The sequence below is a fragment of the Anolis carolinensis genome, unplaced genomic scaffold, assembly GCF_035594765.1.
Source record: "Anolis carolinensis isolate JA03-04 unplaced genomic scaffold, rAnoCar3.1.pri scaffold_14, whole genome shotgun sequence".
NCBI lineage: Eukaryota > Metazoa > Chordata > Lepidosauria > Squamata > Dactyloidae > Anolis > Anolis carolinensis.
The window spans coordinates 430,312-451,065 of NW_026943825.1; the positions used below are offsets into that span (position 1 = coordinate 430,312).

At 44.7% G+C, this 20,754-nt stretch overlaps 1 protein-coding gene across 1 annotated transcript in view; it reads left to right on the forward strand.

Annotated features, from left to right (window-relative positions):
* Positions 1–5,705: 5,705 nt before the first annotated feature.
* Positions 5,706–20,754, forward strand: part of mex3a (mex-3 RNA binding family member A) — a 32,946-nt gene continuing 17,897 nt past the window's right edge. Inside the window, exon 1 of the mRNA XM_062965048.1 lies at positions 5,706–6,521. Coding sequence (XP_062821118.1) covers positions 5,900–6,521 — 622 coding nt within the window. The 5' untranslated portion in view covers positions 5,706–5,899. The remainder of the gene's footprint in view (positions 6,522–20,754) is intronic.

A 20,754-nucleotide genomic window follows, 5' to 3' on the forward strand; every position in this document is an offset into this window, starting at 1 on the left:
CAGAGGTTATGAGATTATGGCAAGCATCCTCACAACCTCTGAGGATGCCTGCCATAGATGTGGGTGAAACGCCAGGACAGAATACTTCTAGAACATGGCCATACAGCCCGGAAAACATACAACAACCCTGTGATCCCGGCCATGAAAGCCTTCGACAAGATATGTTCTGTAGCTTCATTCTTAAGTTGAATTTGCTTGCAAGTCGGAAGGAACAGGGACGTTTTAAAAGTTTCACTCCAGCCAGGGTGTCCATAACTATCATGTCAGACGACACAGAGAAGCCATTGAAATCCACAAGCATGTGGACAACTTCAACAGAAAGGAAGAAACCATGAAAACGAACAAAATTTGGCTACCAGGATTAAAAAACTCAAACATTAGAACAGTAGATGGGAAGCAAGACTCTGAGGGCAGAGGAGCCCCAGGGACGGCTAATGACTCTGAACAAAGGATGCCCCCCAGGCAAGAGACAAACCTTTCCAATGCTAATTAGGGTGATTAATTGCAACATTAACGCTGACTTCCAACTGACAAAGGACTCTTGTCACATCCTGGACTCTCCACAGATATATATTTACCTTCCTTGCCTAGTCTCTCCATGCCTCACAGCCTCTGAGGATGCCTGCCATAGATGTGGGTGAAACGCCAGGAGAGAATACTTCTGGAACATGGCCACACAGCCCGAAAGACATACAACAACCCTGTCCATAAAATCTCTTTAACCATTTAAAAAAGTATTACGAAAGCAAAGGAAAAGACAAATAGGGTTGTTGTATGTTTTTCGGGCTGTCTGGCCATGTTCTAGAAGTATTTGATTATTTATTACAGTATTTCTACCCCGCCCTTCTCACCCAATAGAGGACTCAGGGCAGCTAATAATAATACAATATAATAATATTAATTATATATTATATATTAAATGTAATATTACGGTATAATGGTATAGTACAATATAGTAATCTATAATGCTAATATTGTGCTATGATAATAATATAATATATTGTATGTATATACAATACACTGAGCCTCCGGTGGCTCAGTGTGTTAAAGCGCTGGGCTGCTGAACTTGCAGACCGAAAGGTCCCAGGTTCAAATCCGGGGAGCGGCGTGAGCGGCTGCTGTTAGTTCCAGCTCCTGCCAACCTAGCAGTTCGAAAACATGCCATTGTGAGTAGATCAATAGGTACCGCTCCGGCGAGAAGGTAACGGCGCTCCATGCAGTCATGCCGGCCACATGACCTTGAAGGTGTCTACGGACAACGCCGGCTCATTGGCTTAGAAATGGAGATGAGCACCAACCCCCAGAGTCGGACACGACTGGACTTAACGTCAGAGGAAAACCTTTACCTTTTACCTACAATATAATATTTATTTATTACAGTATTTCTACCCCGCCCTTCTCACCCAATAGGGGACTCAGGGCGGCTAATAATAATAATAATACAATATAATAATATTGTATAATATATTGTATATTAAATGTATTACTAATATTATGACGTAATGGTATAGTACAATATAGTAATCTATAATGCTAATATTGTGCTATGCTAATAATATAATATATTGTATGTACATACAACTTGTAAGCCGCTCTGAGTCCCCTTCGGGGTAAGAGAGGGTGGGGTAGAAATGTAGTAGAGTAGAGTCTCACTTATCCAAGCTAAATGGGCCAGCAGAAGCTTGGATAAGCGAATATCTTGGATAATGAGGGATTAAGGAAAAGCCTATTAAACATCAAATTAGGTTATGATTTTACGAATTAAGCACCAAAACACCATGTTATACAACAAATTTGACAGAAAAAGTAGTTCAATACGCAGTCATGTTATGTTGTAATTACTGCATTTACGAATTTAGCACCAAAATATCACGATATATTGAAAACATTGACTACAAAAATGGCTTGGATTATCCAGAGGCTTGGATAAGCAAGGCTTGGATTAGTGAGACTCTACTGTAAATAAATAAGTAATTGTTGCTGGGGTTTTTTTTTGTTTTTTTGCACTACAAATAAGACATGTGCAGTGAGCATAGGAATTTGTTCATTTTTTTTTTTTTCAAATGATAATTCGGCCCCTCAACAATCTGAGGGACCATGAATCGGCCCTCCACTTAAAAAGTTTGAGGACCCCTGCTTTGTATGTTTGGGGACTGTGGGGTCAGGGCCATGGCTTCGGAGAGTGAGGAAATGGGCTCATCTCGCCTGAAGCAGCCCTTGCAGCTGGGAGCTGTCCAGCCTCTTCCTTGAAAGTGACCAGAGAAAGAGAGCCCTCCTCCTCCTCCTCCTCCTCCTCCAAAGGAAGCCCACCTTCCTGTCATCATTTACAACAGGCATGGGCCAACCGACTGCTAGGAATTTATAGAATCATAGAATAATGGAGTTGGAAGAGACCACGTGGGCCATCTAGACCAGGGCTCCCCAAACCTTTTAAACAAGGGGCCAGTTCATGGTCCCTCGGCCCATTGCAGGGCCGGACTATCGTTTTTTAAAACAAACTATGAACAAATTCCTATGCACACTCCACAGATCTTATATTGAAGTAAACAGCCAAAACGGGAACAAATACAGCCTCAATGTTAATAATAATCACCATCGTCATCATAAAAATAATAAAGAGGGTCGGAAAAACCCCTTGGGCCATTTAGTCCAACCCCTTCTGCCTTTGTGCACCAAAAGCACAAGCAAAGCACCCCCGACAGATGGCCACCCAGCCTCAATGTCGTTAATAATAATAATACAATAATAATAATAATAATAATAATAATAATAATAATAATAATTGATATTGCCATCCCAGGTGACAGTCGCATTGACGAAAAACAACAGGAAAAACTCAGCCGCTATCAGGACCTCAAGATTGAACTTCAAAGACTCTGGCAGAAACCAGTGCAGGTGGTCCCGGTGGTGATGGGCACACTGGGTGCCATGCCAAAAGATCTCAGTCGGCATTTGGAAACAATAGACATTGACAAAATCACCATCTGCCAACTGCAAAAGGCCACCCGACTGGGATCTGCATGCATCATCCGAAAATACATCACACAGTCCTAGACACTTGGGAAGTGTTTGAATTGTGATTTTGTGATACGAAATCCAGCATATCTATCTTGTTTGCTGTGTCATAATAAAATAATAATAATAATACATCACACAGCCCTAAACACTTGGGAAGTGTTTGAATTGTGATTTTGTGATACAAAATCCAGCATATATATCTCATTTGCTGTGTTATACTGTGTTTTTGTGTCAATAATAATAATAATAAAGAGGGTTGGAAGAGACTGCATGGAGCGCTATTACCTTCCTGCCAGAGCAGTACCTATTGGACAGTACCTATTATCCACGCCATTTTTGTAGTCAATGTTTTCAATATATCGTGATATTTTGGTGCTAAATTCTTAAATACAGCAATTACTACGTAGCATTACTGCATATTGAATTACTTTTTCTGTCAAATTTGTTGTATAACATGATGTTTTGGTGCTTCATTTGTAAAACCATAACCTAATTTGATGTTTAATAGGCTTTTCCTTAATCTCTCCTTATTATCCAACATATTCACTTATCCAATGTTCTGCCAGTCCGTTTACATTGGATAAGTGAGACTCTACTGTATTACCATTATTTTGAAGATCAGGAGGTTTACTTTCTTAACATTATCAACATTGTTATTATTTTATTATGACACAGCAAACAAGATAGATATGCTGGATAAGTGAGACTCTACTATATCTGTGGAAAGTCCAGGGTGAGAGAAGAACTGTTTGTCAGTTGGAAGCCAGTGTGAATGTTGCAGTTGATCGCCTTAATTAGCATTGGAAAGGTTCATCTCCTGCCTGGGGGAGGGGGGGCATCCTTTGTTCAGAGTCATTAGCCATCCCTGGAGCTCCTCTGCCCTCTCATCTACTCTCCTGGTACTAATGGCCACTGGCATGACTGCATGGAGTGCCTTTACCTTCCCGCCAGAGCAGTACCTATTGATCTACTCACATTGGCATGTCCGTAGACACCTCCAAGGTGGTGTGGGCAATGGCATGACTGCATGGAGTGCTGTTACCTTCCCACTGAAGCAGTACCTATCAATCTACTCACATTGGTATGTTTTTGAACTGCTAGGTTGGCAGAAGTTGGCGACTACTGGATGGCCTTTGCTCTGTATTGGAAACTAGAGGTGATGTGGTCTATCCAGTGCCATTTCCAGCACGCCAAATAATCAGATCAAATCTGAAGTTGACCAGTTAGAACTCTCCTGCTATAGTCCCCCCCCCCCCCCACCTTTGAAGTTGTCTGAATTGCATTGGTGGTTGTTTGATATTATTACTGTTGTATAAACCTTTGTTTTAACTTCTGTTTTATCATCTTCTTGTGTATATTGTTAATATATTTGTGCTGTTACTTTTGTAACATTGTGAGCTGCCCGGAGTCCCCACGGGGAGATGGTGACAGGGTATAAATAAAGTTTTATTATTATTATTATTATTATCCTTTGTTCAGAGTCATTAGCCGTCCCTGGAGCTCCTCTGCCCCCAGAGTGTTGCTTCCTATCTACTCTCCTGGTACTAAATGTTGGAGTGTCAAAGAAAGGAAGGATGAAGCATGAGGATCTCGGATGAATGGAATTTATATATATATATATATATATATATATATATATATATATATATGTTAAAGGTTTTTATAATGTGTTTTAACAATGTGTTTAACAGATCTGTTTATATGGTTTTGTTTTTATGATTGCAATTTGGGCATTAATAGGAAATCTCCAACACCAAGTCCCATCAGCACTTTATTAGAACTAAGATTGTATATCGCACTCTGCACTTGCCCTAGAAGCCTTATATATCACCGGTCACATCAGCACTTTTAATCTTGTACCCATTGCTCCGGCCCGGCCCAGTTTCATTGTGTTTTAGCGTATTGTTTATTGCTTGTGGTTTATACTGTTTTAATTGTTTTTAATTTGCCTTTCGTTTTGTATTGTTATATTGTGTGTTGAGGCCTTGGCCTTTGTAAGCCGCATCGAATCCTTCGGGAGATGCTAGCGGGGTACAAATAAAGTTTAATAATAATAATAATAATAATAACAATTAAATTTTGCCAATTTTTGTAAGCCGCCCTGAGTCCCCTCGGGTGAGAAGGGCGGGGTATAAATGTTGCAAATAAATAAATAAATAAATAAATAAATAAATAAGGTGTGGAGCCCGGGTCTTGTCCCTTCTTCTCCCTGTGGAGTGAGTGGCGGAGGGGGCGTGCCTGCCTGCCTGCCTGCCTGCCTGTGGAAGAGGAGGAGGAGGAGGAGGACTCCATCCCCCATCAGCCCCCGGGGCTTGCCTTCCTCCTTCTCTTTCTCTCTGCAGCCGGGCAACAAAAGAGCCTCCCTCCTTCTTTCTTTCCTTCCTTCTCTTTTTCTTTCTTTCTTCTCTTCCTTCCTTCCTCCCTCAGCCTGCCTTTGTGCGGCTCCTCCTTTTGTCTGCGCCGCCGGCCGCGCCCCCTTCTTCCCCAGACACAGAAAGAGAGAGAGAGAGAGAGAGAGATTGGAAGAAGGGTCTCCTGGTTCTCTATTCCTCCTTGCCTGCCTGCCTGCCTGCCTGCCTCTCTTTCGGGCTTTGTGTGCAGGCGGCGGCGGCGGCGTGGGCGGGGCCAGCAGGTGGGCGGGGGTCTCCTCTCCTCCCCCTCCCCTCCCTCCCTTTGTGCCCCTTCCTCCTCTCCTCTCCTCTCCTCTCCTCTCCTCTCCTCTCCTCTCCTCTCCTCTCCTTCCTTCTTCCCTTCCTCCCTCCCTCCCTCGCCTGGCGCTCTTTGTTCGGTCCCCGCAGCCCCGGCGCCTGCCTGCCTGCCTGCCTCCATCCCGCCATCCCTCCCTCCGTCCGTCCTCTTCGATCCCCTCTCCCGGTTCGCCATGCCGAGCCTGGTCGTGTCGGGGATCATGGAACGGAACGGGGGCTTCGGGGACCTGGGCTGCTTCCCGGGGAGCAGCAGCAGCAGCGGCAGCAGCAACGGCGGCAGCGGAGGGAGCAACAACGGAGGCGGCGGCGGAGGAGGGAGCAACCAAGGCGGCGGAGGAGGAGGAGGCGGCGGCGGCGGAGGCAAGGAGCGGGCGCTGCTGGAGGACGAGCGGGCCCTGCAGATGGCCCTCGACCAGCTCTGCCTCCTCGGCCTCGCCGAGCCCGTCCTGGGCGGAGCGGGCGACGAGGCGCCCCCGGGAAAGGGGCCCGGACCCACCCCCTCGCCCTCCTCCTCGTCGTCTTCTTCCTCCTCCTCCTCGTCCTCCTCGGTGCTCCCCGCGCCCCCGCCGCCGCCCCCGCCGCCCCCTCCGCCGCCCCCGCCGCCCCCTCCCCCGCCGCCCTCCAGCACCGCCGCCGGGACCCCCGCCTCCTCCGCCGCCGCCGCCGCCGCCGAGGCCGGGAAGCTGTGCGTGCTCTACAAGGAGGCCGAGCTGCGCCTCAAGAGCAGCTCCAACACCACCGAGTGCGTCCCGGTGCCCAGCTCCGAGCACGTGGCCGAGATCGTCGGCAGGCAAGGTGAGCAGGAGGAGAAGGAGGAGGAGGAGGAGGAGAACGGGAAAGAAAGAAAGAAAAAGAAAGAAAGAAGCAGGGAAGGCAGGCAAGGAGGGAAGGGAGCCTTTGTCTGGGCTGCGCCGGACGAGGAGGAGGAGGAGGAGGAGGAGGAGAAGCGCCACTCCCCCTCGCCAGGCAGGCACACTCCCGGCACAAACAGCAGCAGCAGCAGGCGCAGGCCTTTGTCTCCCGGACCCACAGGCAGGCAGGCAGGCGGGGACCCCGGCCCACGGCACCTGCCTCCTCCACTCCCTCTTCCCCCTTCCCTTCTTCCTTCCTTCCTTCTCTCTACCTCCTCTCCCTTCCATCCTTCCTTCCTTTCTTCTCTCCATCTCTTTCTCTCTTTCTTCCTTCTCTCTTCCTTACTGCCTTCCTTCCTTTCCTACCGCTCTTCCTTCCTTTCTTCTCTTCATCTCTCTCTTCCTTCCTTCTTCTCTTTCTCTCTTCCTTTCTGCCTTCCTTCTTTCCTACCTCCCAACCCTCTCCTCCTTCCCTCTCTTCCTTCCTTCCTTCTCTCCATCTCTTTCTCTCTCTACCTCCTCTCTCTTCCATCCTTCCTTTCTCTCCTCTCCTCCTTCCCTCTCTCTCTTCCTTCTCTCCTCCTTCCTTCTCTCCATCTCTTTCTCTCTCTACCTCCTCTCTTCTTCCATCCTTCCTTTCTCTCCTCCCTTCCTTTCCTTCTCTCTTTCTTCTACTCCCCCCTTCCTTTCATCTCTCTCTCTCTCTCTGTCCCCTCTTCCTGCCTTCTCTGTCTTTCCATCTTCCCTTCCTTTCTGCCTTCCTTCCTTCTTTCCTACCTCCCAACACTCCTCCTTCCCTCTCTCTCCCTCTTCCATCCTTCTCTGGCTTTCTTTCTCCTCCCATTCTCTCTCTTCTTCCCCCCTCTCTTTCTCTTCCTTCCCTTCTTTTCTCTTTCTACCTTCTTCCTTTCTTCTTTCCCTCTTCCTTCCTTCCTTCCTTCTCCTTCTTCCCTTCCTTCTCTTTTCCTGCCTTCCTACCTCCCAACCCTCTCTTCCTTCTTTCTCTTCCCACTTCCTTCCTTCTTTCTTTTTATCTCTTTTCTCTTCCTTCCTTCTCTCTTTTCCTCCTTCCTGCCTTCCTTCTTCCCTTCCTTCCTTTCAACCCGCTCTTCCTTCTCTTTCTCTTCCTTCTCTCTTTCTCCTCTTCTTTCTTTTTGTCTCTTTTCCCTTCCTTCCTCTCCTTCTTTGTTTGGCCCTGCTCCTTTCCCCCCCCCCCCCAAAAGGACCCCCTCCCTCCCTCTCTGTCTGTGTCTCTGGGGCTGCTTGTTGTTGTTGTTGTTGTTGTTGTTGTTGTTATTGTTGTGGCCCTCCCCTCTGCCCTCCCACCCCAAGGCCCCCCTCCCGGCCCTAGGAAAGGAGGGAGCCTGCTTTAGACCCGGGAACTCCTCTATCTCCGCGTCGGCTTTTGTTGTGCAGAAAGAAAGAAAGAAAGAGAGAAAGAAGGGAGGGAGGGGAGCAGAAGGGGGTGTGGTTCCTGGCGGTGAGGCTCCCTGGCTGCCTTGCAAACGGGGGTCCCGACAGACAGACAGGCAGACAGACAGAGCGAGAGCCCACCAAAGGAAGGAAGGAGGCGCCTTGGCCTTGGCAGACGGGGCTCCCCACTTTCTTCTTGCCCGGCTTGGGGGGGGGGGGGGGGGAAGGGGAACAATGGCGGGAGAGAAAGGAGGGGGCGCCCCATTGGCTCCTTCCTGCAGCAGGGGAGGGGGCCTCCTTCCTCCGAGCCCCCCCCCCCAAAGTCACTTGGAGTTCACCCGCCCCCCCTCCCCACAAAGAAAGGCAGAGGAGGGGGAAAGGGGGCGTGACCCTGCGCCCTTCTCTCCTTTCCCCCCCCCATAAGAGCCCAAAGAGACCAATGCCTTAAGACTAATAACAACAACAACAATAATAATAATACAGTAGGGTCTCACTTATCCAACACTCGCTTATCCAACGTTCTGGATAATCCAAGCCATTTTTGTAGTCGATGTTTTCAATAAATCGTGATATTTTGGTGCTAAATTCGTAAATACAGTAATTATTACATAGCATTACTGCATACTGAATTACTTTTTCCATCAAATTTGTTGTTAAACATGATGTTTTGGTGCTTAGTTTGTAAAATCATAACCTATAATAATAATAATAATAAACTTTATTTATACCCCGCCACCATCTCCCCAATGGGGACTCGGGGCGGCTGACATGGGGCCATGCCCAGAACAATACAATAACCTAATTTGATGTTTTATAGGCTTTTCCTTAATTCCTCCTTATTATCCAACATATTCGCTTATTCTGCTGGCCCATTTATGTTGGATAAGTGAGACTCTACTGTAGTTTTATTCTTATACCCCGCCCCATCTCCCCCAAGGGACTCGGGGCGGCTTCCATGGGGCCAAGCCCAGACACAACAATATAAAAGCAAAGCAATCAAACAGATCCATCAACAATAAAAACAAGTCATAAAAATCACATACAAAAATATGATAAAATCATGGATTGGACTATATAGCAAAGACGATATAGCCAAGACCCCTCTTCTTTGTCTCCTTGGGCTTCTTTTGCAGGGGGAGAAAGAAAGGGACTATTTGGGGGAGGTGCTTGTTTGGGGGGTACGATAAACAATACTCCCGCCTTCAAAGGAAGGGACTGTTGGGGTAGTTTGTTGTTTGGGGAGGGGGGTGCGATGCAACACGACACCCCAACCGATCTAGGAAAGAGAGAAGGGGTGGGACAGGCCCCTCCGCCATCTCCCCTTCCCTTAACAAAGGAAAGGAAGGCTCCCGGGTTCATTGTTCTCCACACGGAGAAAGACATCCCCCTCCCCAAATTGGTCCCCCCCCCCACCAAGCAGGCAGACCCAGTCTCTTCCATCCCAAACCTCCCACTCCTTTCTTTCTTCTTTCCTTTCTGCCTTTGAATGCAAAATTGACCCAGAGAGACACCCCCCCCCCCCCCGCCAGGCAGGGAAAGGGAGACGGAGCTATAGAGACGTACCCCCCCCCCCTTTATTGTTTATGTGTGTCAAACAGACATCCCCCCCCATAGCAGTACCTTCTTCTGCTTGGGTCTCTCTCCCCAGGACAGAGTTTCAGACTGGGCTCTTTTGTTGAGCCAGGATTGAATGCAATTGTGTCTCCCTTTGGTGCAAGTAGTTTCATGAAATGGTTAGGACAGGGGTCCCCAAACTAAGGTCATTGACCTGGCCTCTGTCCTAAACTTTAGACTTACGGTTGACCTATGTCAGAAACGACTTGAAGGCACACAACAACAACAATCCTAATTTTGGACTATTTCATCATACAGTCTGAGGGACTGTGAACTGGCCCTCCACTTAAAAAGTTTGAGGAGCCCTGGGTTAGGAGATGGGGGGCTGTTTCAGAACCACTGCTGAAGGCCCATTCCAACCCCCCAACTTAAACATCCTTCGATAAAGAGAAGTGTGTGTCAGGGCTCTGAAGCATAAGGAAACATGACTTCTCCCCTTGCTGTGTTTTGTGAGGAAGGATGCAAGTCCAGGCCCCATTTGTGTGAAAGTCATCACATAAGATACAACTTGTCTTTGCTTCCATTGGGAACTTGGAGGGAGGGGGAATCTATGGGTTGTTGTATGTTTTCCGGGCTGTATGGCCATGTTCCAGAAATATTCTCTCCTGATGTTTTGCCTGGATGCCTGCCATAGATGTGGGCAAAGCATCAGGAGAGAATGCTTCTGGAACATGGCCATACAGCCCGGAAAACATACAACAACCCTGTGATCCTGGCCATGAAAGCCTTCGACAACACAGGGGGAATCTATGTTTTTTAAAGAAGTTTTGTTTGCCTCGCCTTGGCTCCCTCACCTTAAGGAAAGACACCTGGCTCTTCAGGTGACAGAGGGGTGTGAACAGGATGAGTGCAGTCCACTTTGCTTCTTTGATTGCACCTCTTGGTTGCCCTGCAACTTCCCAGCCGTGAAGAACACAAAGGGGAATCAAAGGCCCCCAAAGAGAGAGCAAGGAGACTATCTATCTACCCTTACGGAGGAGCCTCAGGGAGAGTTGGTTGGAAAGGCCAAGGCTTGCCTGTTTTTGGGACTCAGGGTGCTCATAAAGGCATTGCTTAGTGCGTGGGATAGCTCCCCCACTCCTTTGGAGTGTGTGCATCATCCCAAACATTCTCTCAGATGCAGGCCTGCTTGAACACAATCCCAAAGAGACAGCATTGTGGACTGGTTTCAGCACTGAAACCAGACAGTGATGGCACAACCCTTCTAAACCCATTTGGCCAAGCTTAGGGCAGGCATGGCCCAACTTCGGCCCTCCCTCCAAGTGTTTTGGATTACATCTCCCACCATTCCTAATAGCCCAAAACATCTGGAGGGAGGGCCGAAGCTGGCCCATGCCTGCCTTAGGGTCACTAGAAGGCAGGAAGGACTCAAATACACACAACAACAAGCTCACGGATCTCATGTCCACAAGGAAGCCAAGACAAAACGTAAGTTCCATTACAATCATGGAAGAGACCTCCAGGGCTATCCAGTCCAAGTTTGCCCATGCCTGCCTTAGGGTCATCAAAAGTCAGGGATGGCTCAAAGGCACACAACAACAATAACAATAACAAGATCACTAACTTCATGTCCACAAGGAAACCAGGACCAAACTAAGTTCCATTATAATCAATCATGTAGGTTTGTTCTTAAATTGAATACATATATACAGTAGAGTCTCACTTATCCAAGCTAAACAGAACCTTGGATAAGTGAATATCTTGGATAATAAGGAGGGATTAAGGAAAAGCCTATTAAACATCAAATTAGGTTATAATTTTACAAATTAAGCACCAAAAAATCATGTTTTGCAACAAATTTGACAGAAAAAGTAGTTCAATACGCAGTAATGCTATGTTGTAATTACTGTACAGTAGTCTCGCTTATCCAACGTAAACGGGCTGGCAGAATGTTGGATAAGCGAATATGTTGGATAATAAGGAGAGATTAAGAAAAAGCCTATTAAATATCAAATTAGGTTATGATTTTACAAATTAAGCACCAAAACATCATGTTATACAACAAATTTGACAGAAAAAGTAGTTCAATACGCAGTAATGCTATGTAGTAATTATTGTATTTATGAATTTAGTGCCAAAACATCACAATGTATTGAAAACATTGACTACAAAAATGCGTTGGATAATCCAGAATGTTGGATAAGCGAGTGTTGGATAAGTGAGACTACTATATTTACGAATTTAGCACCAAAATATTATATATTGAAAACACTGACTACAAAAACCTTGGATAAGCAAGTCTTGGATAAGTGAGACTCTACTTTATATATATGGCTGGAGTTATACCTTAAAAAGTCGCTGTTCTGATTTACATTTAATTCAACTTAAGGACCAATCTACAGGACCTCTCTTGTTTGTAACTTGGGGATAGCCTGTATATATATGTGTGTGCGCATGTGTGTGTCTATTTATCTATCATCTGTCTACCTATCTATATACACACACAGGACTGGAGTTATACTTAAGAAATGTCCCTGGTCTGGCTTGCATATCAGTTCAGCTTAAGAACAAACCTGTTCATAACTTGGGGGCTGCATGTAGTGGGTGAGGGAAGACTGGAATGGATTCACTTGCAAAGAGTGGAAACAGTACCTGGGATCAGTCCTGGGCTGTCCTTCCAGTGGCAAGGCGATGGCTGTGCTCCTGTGCAAGTGCCAAGTGTTACTTTTTTCCTCAAAAAAGTGTTTGCAGGACCTAGAAACCAAAGGCCCTGATGAAAATACAGGTTGAAGAGTTTTCCCATGAAGAGCCTGAGACGGGCCAGAGGCCTGCTCAGTTCAGTTCCCACCGAGGCCATTATTATTACGTGGCCCCAATGGGATTAAGCCCACCACCAGCAGGAGCACTGGGGGAAGGGGGAGGCGCTCCCTGGCAACGGATAATCCCCTTTGAAAGCCATTCAAACAGGCAGGCTGCTTTACATCTATGGGTCCCGGGGATTGCCAAAGCCTCACCCCTCTTAGATTTTGCAGAAACAAATGTTATACTTTTACAAGCAGAAGACTCTCCTGCTTCGTCTTCTCCCATCACACTGTGTTCAAATGTGTCACAAATGTCACAGTTTCTCACTTTTCCCTTCTACGTCCTGCCTTTTCTCCTTCCCAGCAGCCTCAAGCAAAAGCAACAAGACAGACCTTCCATAGCTAGCTTGTCTTCCTTCCTTCCTTCCTTCCTTCCTTCCTTCCTTCCTTCCTTCCTTCCTTCCTTCCTTCCTTCCTTCCTTCCTTCCTTCTGGCATTGTATGACCCATTCCAGGCCCAGGAACAAAAGGCCTTCTACTCTGCCATATAATCCAGACTATCAAAATTGATAATCCACATTATGTGCTTTGAACTGGATTATATGATTCTATACTGCCATATAATCCACTTCAAAGCAAATAATCTGGATTTTATATGGCAGCATATTTATTTATTTATTTACTTACTTACAGCATTTATATTCCGCCCTTCTCACCCCGAAGGGGACTCAGGGCAGATCACATTACACATATAGGCAAACATTCAATGCCTTTTAACATAGGACAAAGACAAGACAAACATAGGCTCCAAGCAGGCCTCAAACTCATGACCTCCTGGTCAGAGTGATTCATTGCAGCTGGTTGCATACACTTCACGCCCTGAGTAAAATGATAGGGTCCCTTTTCATACAAGAAAGCAACACCTCCTCATTTGCATATAATAAATAAAAGACACCCCTCCTGCAGCAAACAAACAAAAACAGGCCAAAGATGCTTTTAAATTATCCAAAATGCAAAATCCTAACAGAATTCCCTAGATTCCAAAAACAACAGGAATGGCTGTTGTTACTTTTGTTTACCTGCTGTCTTTCCCCCAACATTAGAGTTCAAGGCGATTGGCAGATTAAAATAAATTCAGTACGGTTATAATAAAAACTCCTATCCCCTAATAATAATAATAATAATAATACAGTAGAGTCTCACTTATCCAACATAAACGGGCCGGCAGAATGTTGGATAAGCGAATATGTTGGATAATAAGGAGGGATTAAGGAAAAGCCTATTAAACATCAAATTAGGTTATGATTTTACAAATTAAGCACCAAAACATCATGTTATACAACAAATTTGACAGAAAACGTAGTTCAATATGCAGTAATGCTATGTAGTAATAACTGCATTTACGAATTTAGCACCAAAATATCATGATGTATTGAAAACATTGACTACAAAAATGCGTTGGATAATCCAGAATGTTGGATAAGCGAGTGTTGGATAAGTGAGACTCTACTGTAATAATAATAATAATAATAATAATAAGCCTTCAACAACACAATAATAATAATAATATTGTTTTGTAGCCCTACCTTTCCCCAAAATTGTGACTGAAGGTGGTTTACAAACTAAAGTAAAGCCACTACCGTTGAAATAAAACCTAATAAAAACCCCTATCCCCTAATAATGATGATGATGATGATAATAATAATAATAAAATGGTTTTTACCCTACCTTTCCCCAAAATTAGGACTAAAGGTGGCTTACAAACTAAAATAAATTCAGTGCAGTTAAAATAAAACATAGTAAAATACCTTTCCCTAAATAATAATAATAATAGTTTACACTATTTAAAGCTGCTGTAAGAAAATTGCACAGACCGACTACAAACAGAGGCACAACTATGTGGCCCAAATGATTCATTGGAACTTATGTCACACTGCCATATAAAATCCAGATTCTCCGCTTTAAACTGGATTATACAGCAGTGTAAACCACAATAATCCAGTCCAAAGTTGATAATCTGGATTTTATTCCTCCGAGAAAAGGCCCAAACCACTTAAGGGCCAATTCTGAGGAGAATTTGGGCCTTCTTTTGAATAATTTCCCCTCAGCTTTGACCACCAAAAATTTAGGCACTCCTTTCTATATTATTATTATCCTTTCTATATTGTTGTCATTATCATTATTATGATCCTTTTGCTTTACAAACCGAGCTTTTTATAGGCCTACCTCAAAAGTGAGGCCCGCACGTTGCCCTTTTGGAAGCTTCTGCCAAGTTTTCCCTCCAAATCGGCACAAAGACCGGACTTGGCCCCTTGATTGGCTCCCTTGCCTGTCATCTCCTTGAAGCCTGGGTATCCCTGCTTTGGGATTGGCTCCCATCCTCAGAAGCCCCACCCCTTTTACAATCTACGAATTTTACCTCAGGGGTGTTGAAATTCTCAGAACAAACAGGACAGGCCTCTTTGCTTCTTGATTGGCTCCCCAGCCTGTCAATCTCCTTAAAAACCGAGGTTCCTGCTTTGGGATTGGTTCCCATCCTCAGAAGCCCCGCCCTTTTGCCAATTTTTGCAAATTTACCTCAGGGATGTCTTTTTGAGCAATGGCGTGTGAGGAGAATCCAGGCCTCAATGGCTGAGGAGAAGCAGAAGAGCAGAATAGGTCTAATAATATGACAGTAATATCGAAATAGGGCACTTAAAAGTAAGTTAAGACAAAGGAAGGCAAACCTATGACAGTTTGTCTTCTAAAAACATCTTTGTCAATATTTTAATTAGTTAAATGTTTACTACTCAGGCCACTGGTGGTTTGTTCGATGGTGTTTTATATTGTGTTATGTTGTGTGTTCTTTTATATTGTGTTATGAATTTTATTATGTTATATTTTAACTATGTTGATTGGGTTTGTCCCTTCAGGGAGATGGAGGCGGGATACAAAAATTATTATTATTATTATTATTATTATTATTATTATAAATGGCAGTTAGCAATGGGTTTTGCTCTGGTTTTTATTTAAAATATATTATTATTTCTTTGATTTTTTTGTTGCCAGTTGCTTGAGAATTCCAGTTAACTGAGAGTCTCCTGTGTACATGTATATATTTTGAAAAGTGGGTGAGGTTAAGTTGTATTTGATTCTATTATTATTATTATTATTATTATTATTATTATTATTATTATTATGGAAGGTCTGCCAATCCCCATTTGTGCTAGTTAATAGCTTATTATTATTATTATTATTATTATTATTATTGAAGATCTACCAATCCCCATTGTGCCAATCTATTGTTGTTGTTGTTGTTGTTGTTATTATTATTGAAGATCTATCAATCCCCGTTTGTGCCAATCTGTTGTTGTTGTTATTATTATTATTATTATTATTATTATTATTTTGGAAGATCTACCAATCCCCATTTGTGCCAGTTAACAGTTTATTACTGCTGTTGCTATTGTTATTATTATCAGAGATCATCCAATCCCCGTTTGTGCCAATAATAATAATAATAATAATAATTATTATTATTGAAGATCTACCAATTCCCATTTGTGCCAATTAACAGTCTGTTGTTGTTGTTTTGGAAGATGTACCAATCCCCATTATTAACAGTTGTTGTTATTATTATTATTATTATTATTATTAAGCATACCTGCTTTTCTCTCCAAAAAAGAGGCCCAAAGTGGCTGAGAGTCAAACCAATACAATTTTAACCTAAAAGTATACAAACATTAAAAATAGAATTAAATATTATTGGTTTGAAAGATAAACAGTTAAAATCTTTATCTGTCTACCCATCTCTATATATAAATTGTAAATAGTTCGGTCTGTTTAAAAAAGGGCAATCTGCCACTCCTGAATGCTTCCAGGGGAGACAATGCCTCTTTGTTTGCTGCAGAAAAGAATGTATATATTCCAGAGAGGAGGAGCGGAGGGCCCTCTTCCTGTATTGCTGGCCCTTGATGTGAGTGAGAATGGGGGGTAAGGACTTTTTTGGGGGGAGAAAGCATGGAAAATGTCTTAAGAAATCCACCCCCTTGGCCATCTTTCTGGTCGTCTTGTTCAGTATACAGGCCATCCCCAAGTTACGAACAAGAGAGGTTCTGCAGGTTTGTTCTTAAGTTGAATTTGTATGTAAGTTGGAACAGAGACATGTTCTAAGTGTGGCTCAAGATAGATAGATATATATACACCATATAATAATAATAATAATAATAATAATAATAATAATAATAATATTTTTTTATTGATTAGCCCTTAGACCATATCACAATATCAAGCCATATATATATATATATATATATATATATATATATATCTCAGGCTATATATACGGTATGTGTATATATGTTCATATATATACACACACATACATGTACATATACAGGCAGCCCTCGTTACAAATAGAGTAAGTTCTGTAGGTTTGTTTTTAAGTTGAATTTGTATGTAAGTTAGAACAGGGACATTTCTAAAGTGTAACTCCAGCCAAATATTGCACACACATATACACATACAGATATACATGTATACACACCCAACAAATAGGCGGTCCTGAAGTCATGAACAAGAGAGGTTCTGTAGGTTTGTTAAGTTGAATGTGTATGTGAGTCGGAACAGAGACATTTGTTAAATGTAATTCAGCCGAATATATATATGGGGGTGGTAACTCAAGTCAAATATATATGCAGCTCCCAAGTTATGAATAAGATTGCGTCTGTAGGTGTGTTCTTAAGTTGGATTTGTATATAAGTCTGAACAGGGGCATTTCTTAAGTGTAATTCAAGCCTATTTATATATATTTATTTATATATAAAGTTTTTATATATATAAACTTTCAATGGCATAGGGAAGGGTGAATGCCCCTGTGGTGTTTCCTTTGCTGTCTGTGCCCCTGGTCAGAAGATTCCACCTCACTTTCTGTCCCTGTGAGAATTGGTTTTTGGATAATTTGGCTTAATATGGGAACAAGGATTGGTGATAAAGCTTCCATGGAGACCACTTTCCCCTCTTCCTAGAAGTAGATTTCTCTCACTTCCTGTTGTCTCAGCCGTGTTCTTAACTAGGAGTTGTTTGTCGGTCTGATGTTTGTAACTCTGGGATGGCTTGTATTTGGGAAAGGATGTGGTGGGCACAACAGTATCGGCTTTTATATGTGCTTTTGTCTCAGACACGCCGCTCCCACCGCCTTCTGCGAAGGAAGCGCGCAGCAAACACATGTGCGAGGAAGCCACCATCGCAACAGCGACACACCCACTCTGTCTGTATGCAGTATGTGTGGCGACTGGTGTGTGGCTCTCCGGGATGCGCACCTCCTCATAGCTGCAAGCTGTGTTGAAAACAATGGCCTTGCAGACAGGGAGACCTTTGTAGGGCATGCTTTTGATATCCATCTATCTGCTTACCTGCGGAGATCTCCATTCAGAAGCAGAGCTGCATGAGTGCTGCAGCAGGTCCAGAGGTGTAGCAATGCAGGAGAAACAGGGCATCAATGCTCTGCTCAGATAATAATTCTGCCCTCCTATCAAGTGCCTTTTCAGTCCCCAGGTTTCTTACGTTGTGGAGAGTGAAGGATTCGATATGCTTTGTTTTTGAATGCTCAGTGGAAGCTTCCAAAACAGCAGCAATTCAGGATTGGCCCTTGGGAAGTAGCTACTTACTCACGGTCTGACTTCTGCCTAAATGCCATACAAGACAATTGATTTAATTTGTCCGTGAATGGCCCACATACATAAATAATGCGTTACCCCAATTTCTGGTTCTTTTTAGCGACCCTCACCTCAATACAAGCAGCTCCCTAGTGACAAACAAGAAAGGTTCCGTAGGTTTGTTCTTAAGTTTAATTTGTATGTAAGCCGGAAAACAAACAAACATGTTCTAAGTGTAACTCAAGCCAAATATATATGCAGCTCCTAAGTTATGAATAAGATTGCGTCTGTAGGTTTGTTCTTAAATTGGATTTTTATATAAATCAAAACAGGGACATTCTCTAAGTGGAATTCCATATATATATGAGAGCTCTTGGTGGCAAAGCGGGTTAAACCACTGAGTTGCTGAACATGCTGATCGAAAGGTCGGCGGTTCAAATCCAGAGAGCGGGGTGAGCTCTCACCGTTAGCCTCAGCTTCTGCCAATCTAGCAGTTAAGAAACATGCAAATGTGAGTAGATCAATAGGTACCGCTCTGGCGGGAAGGCAACGACATTGCATGCAGTCATGCCTATGGCGACATGACTCTTCGGCTTAGAAATAGAGATGAGCACCAACCCCAGAGTTGGACATGACTAGACTTAATCTTTATATATATATATATATATACACACACACACACACACACACACACACACACACACACACACACACACACACACACGGTTTCGATCTTATCTGGAAGGGTGAACAACACCCTTGTGGCATTTCTCTTGCTGTCTGTGCCCCTGTTCAGAATATTTCCCCTCACTTTCTGTGCCTATGAGAATTGGATTTTGGGCAATTTGGCTTGTTGTGGAAACAAGGACTAAGGATAAAGTTTCTTTAGAGACCCCTTCCCCTTGATGATAGGTCTTCCAAGAGTGGATTTCTCTTCCTAGAGTAGATTTCTTTCACTTTCTGTTGTCTCACCGCTGTTTGTAACTATAAGTCGGATGTTTGTAATTCGGGGACGGCCTGTATATGGATTGTTTTGATATCTTGTTCAACGTATATAGAAATAAATGTTTTCCGATCCTCAGTCAATGAATTCTGACAAAGCCAGGTGAAAGAGCAGTTCCCAAAACTCAGGGGACCCAGTTGGGGAACAACACCATTGTTTATGGAGTTCTTCCTTTTGTCGGAGCTGCAAGGCCACTAATGGATTTCATGAAGCTTGAATCACTTTCTCACTTGGCTTTCCTGGATGTGTTCTCCCTTCAGGGACTCTCTGTAGTATCTGAAGTATAGTTGTTGCCTCTGTTTTACAATGATGGGCCTTGAGGAGCTCAGATGGCCAGGTTACTTGAGTGACACTATAAGGATATGGGGTCCATTCCTAAAGGGAAATGGTCCTCAGTGATTGCTAGGCAGGAAGTCTGTAGGCCAACCCCAGAATTAGGATTTTGGGGTTCATGGGAAGGAGGGGTGCTGGTCTTTCTGATGGACAATATGCCTTTGTTCAGGTCCAGTATGGCTCCTCTTATGTTCTCACATTCTTCATTCTTGCAAATGGTGGGATTTCCTGCCTCCGGACGTTGTGATGGTGACCGACTTGTTTGGCTTTAAAATGGGTCTGGACGCATTTGTGGTGGCGGGAGGGTCTTCCACCCGTTCCTCCTGTGTCCCATTTGTGATGGCTCCATTGTGAGTCTTCATTCAAACCTTTTTTTATGGGGGACTGTAAGGAAACTTTCTCCAAGCCATCACAACAGCAGGCTGTTCGATGTGCTCTGGTGTGGTACAAGGAGGTTGCTGCCAAATCTCTTCCATACTGGCCAGATTCGCCGGGACATCCAGCTTTTGGGGTGCGCTTTCCTTACCTTCCTCATCCCCTCCTTCCTTCCTGCCTGGTCCCATCACAACAGTAGGTTCTTTGGTGTCTTCGGTGTGCTCTGGTGTTGTTCAAGGAGGTTGCTGATCATTCCCTTTCATTTGGGCTGGACTACAGCTCTTGAGTGGTGCCTTCCTTGCCTCCCCGTCCCTCCTGCTCCCTCCCTTTCTGCGGCTTCTGCTGTTGCCCCCCCCCCCGCCCCCCTCCGGTCCTCTTTCTGGGGCACTGAGCCAACCATCCAGGGGCCTCCCCTCCCCACCTCCTCCTCCTTTTGTCTTCCGACTGTCCCCACCCCCTTTTCTCCTCTGCTTTCTCCATCTCCCTGTCCCTCTTTCTTTCTGCCTTCTGCAGAGTGGGCTCCATCGTGTGTCGTCCCCACCCCCTTCCCGCTCTCTCCCTCTGTCCTTTCCCTAATCGCTGCCGTCCTTCAGCCCCCCTCCCTCCCTCCCTTGCACCACTCCTGTATTTGTCCCCAATTCCATCCCCAGCTTCCCTCCATCTGCTCCGTGCCTGGGCTTCCCTCCATCCACCTCTCCATCCCCCACTTCCTTTGTCTTTGCTCCTCCATCTCCATGACCCCTTTGTTTCACCTTCCTCTCTTCCCCATCCACCCTCACTGCCTTGCTTGCCATGGACCACCGCCCTGCTCTCCCTCCCTCCCTCCGGTCCCTCAGTTCCAACCTGGAGGAAGACCACTCCCATGAAGTGGAATGGCCTGCCTTGACGTTGACGGAGGTGGTGGTGTGGCTTTGTTTGGAGACCTGGACAATGGGCAGGTTGCAATGCAGATCTCCAGCCCCCAAAGCAAGGGAGCTCTTCTGGTCCAGAGACAAAGAGAGAAATTAGTCCATTAAAGGCAGCCCCCTCCCCCAACTGTGTTTCTAGCCTCCAAAGCAGAGCT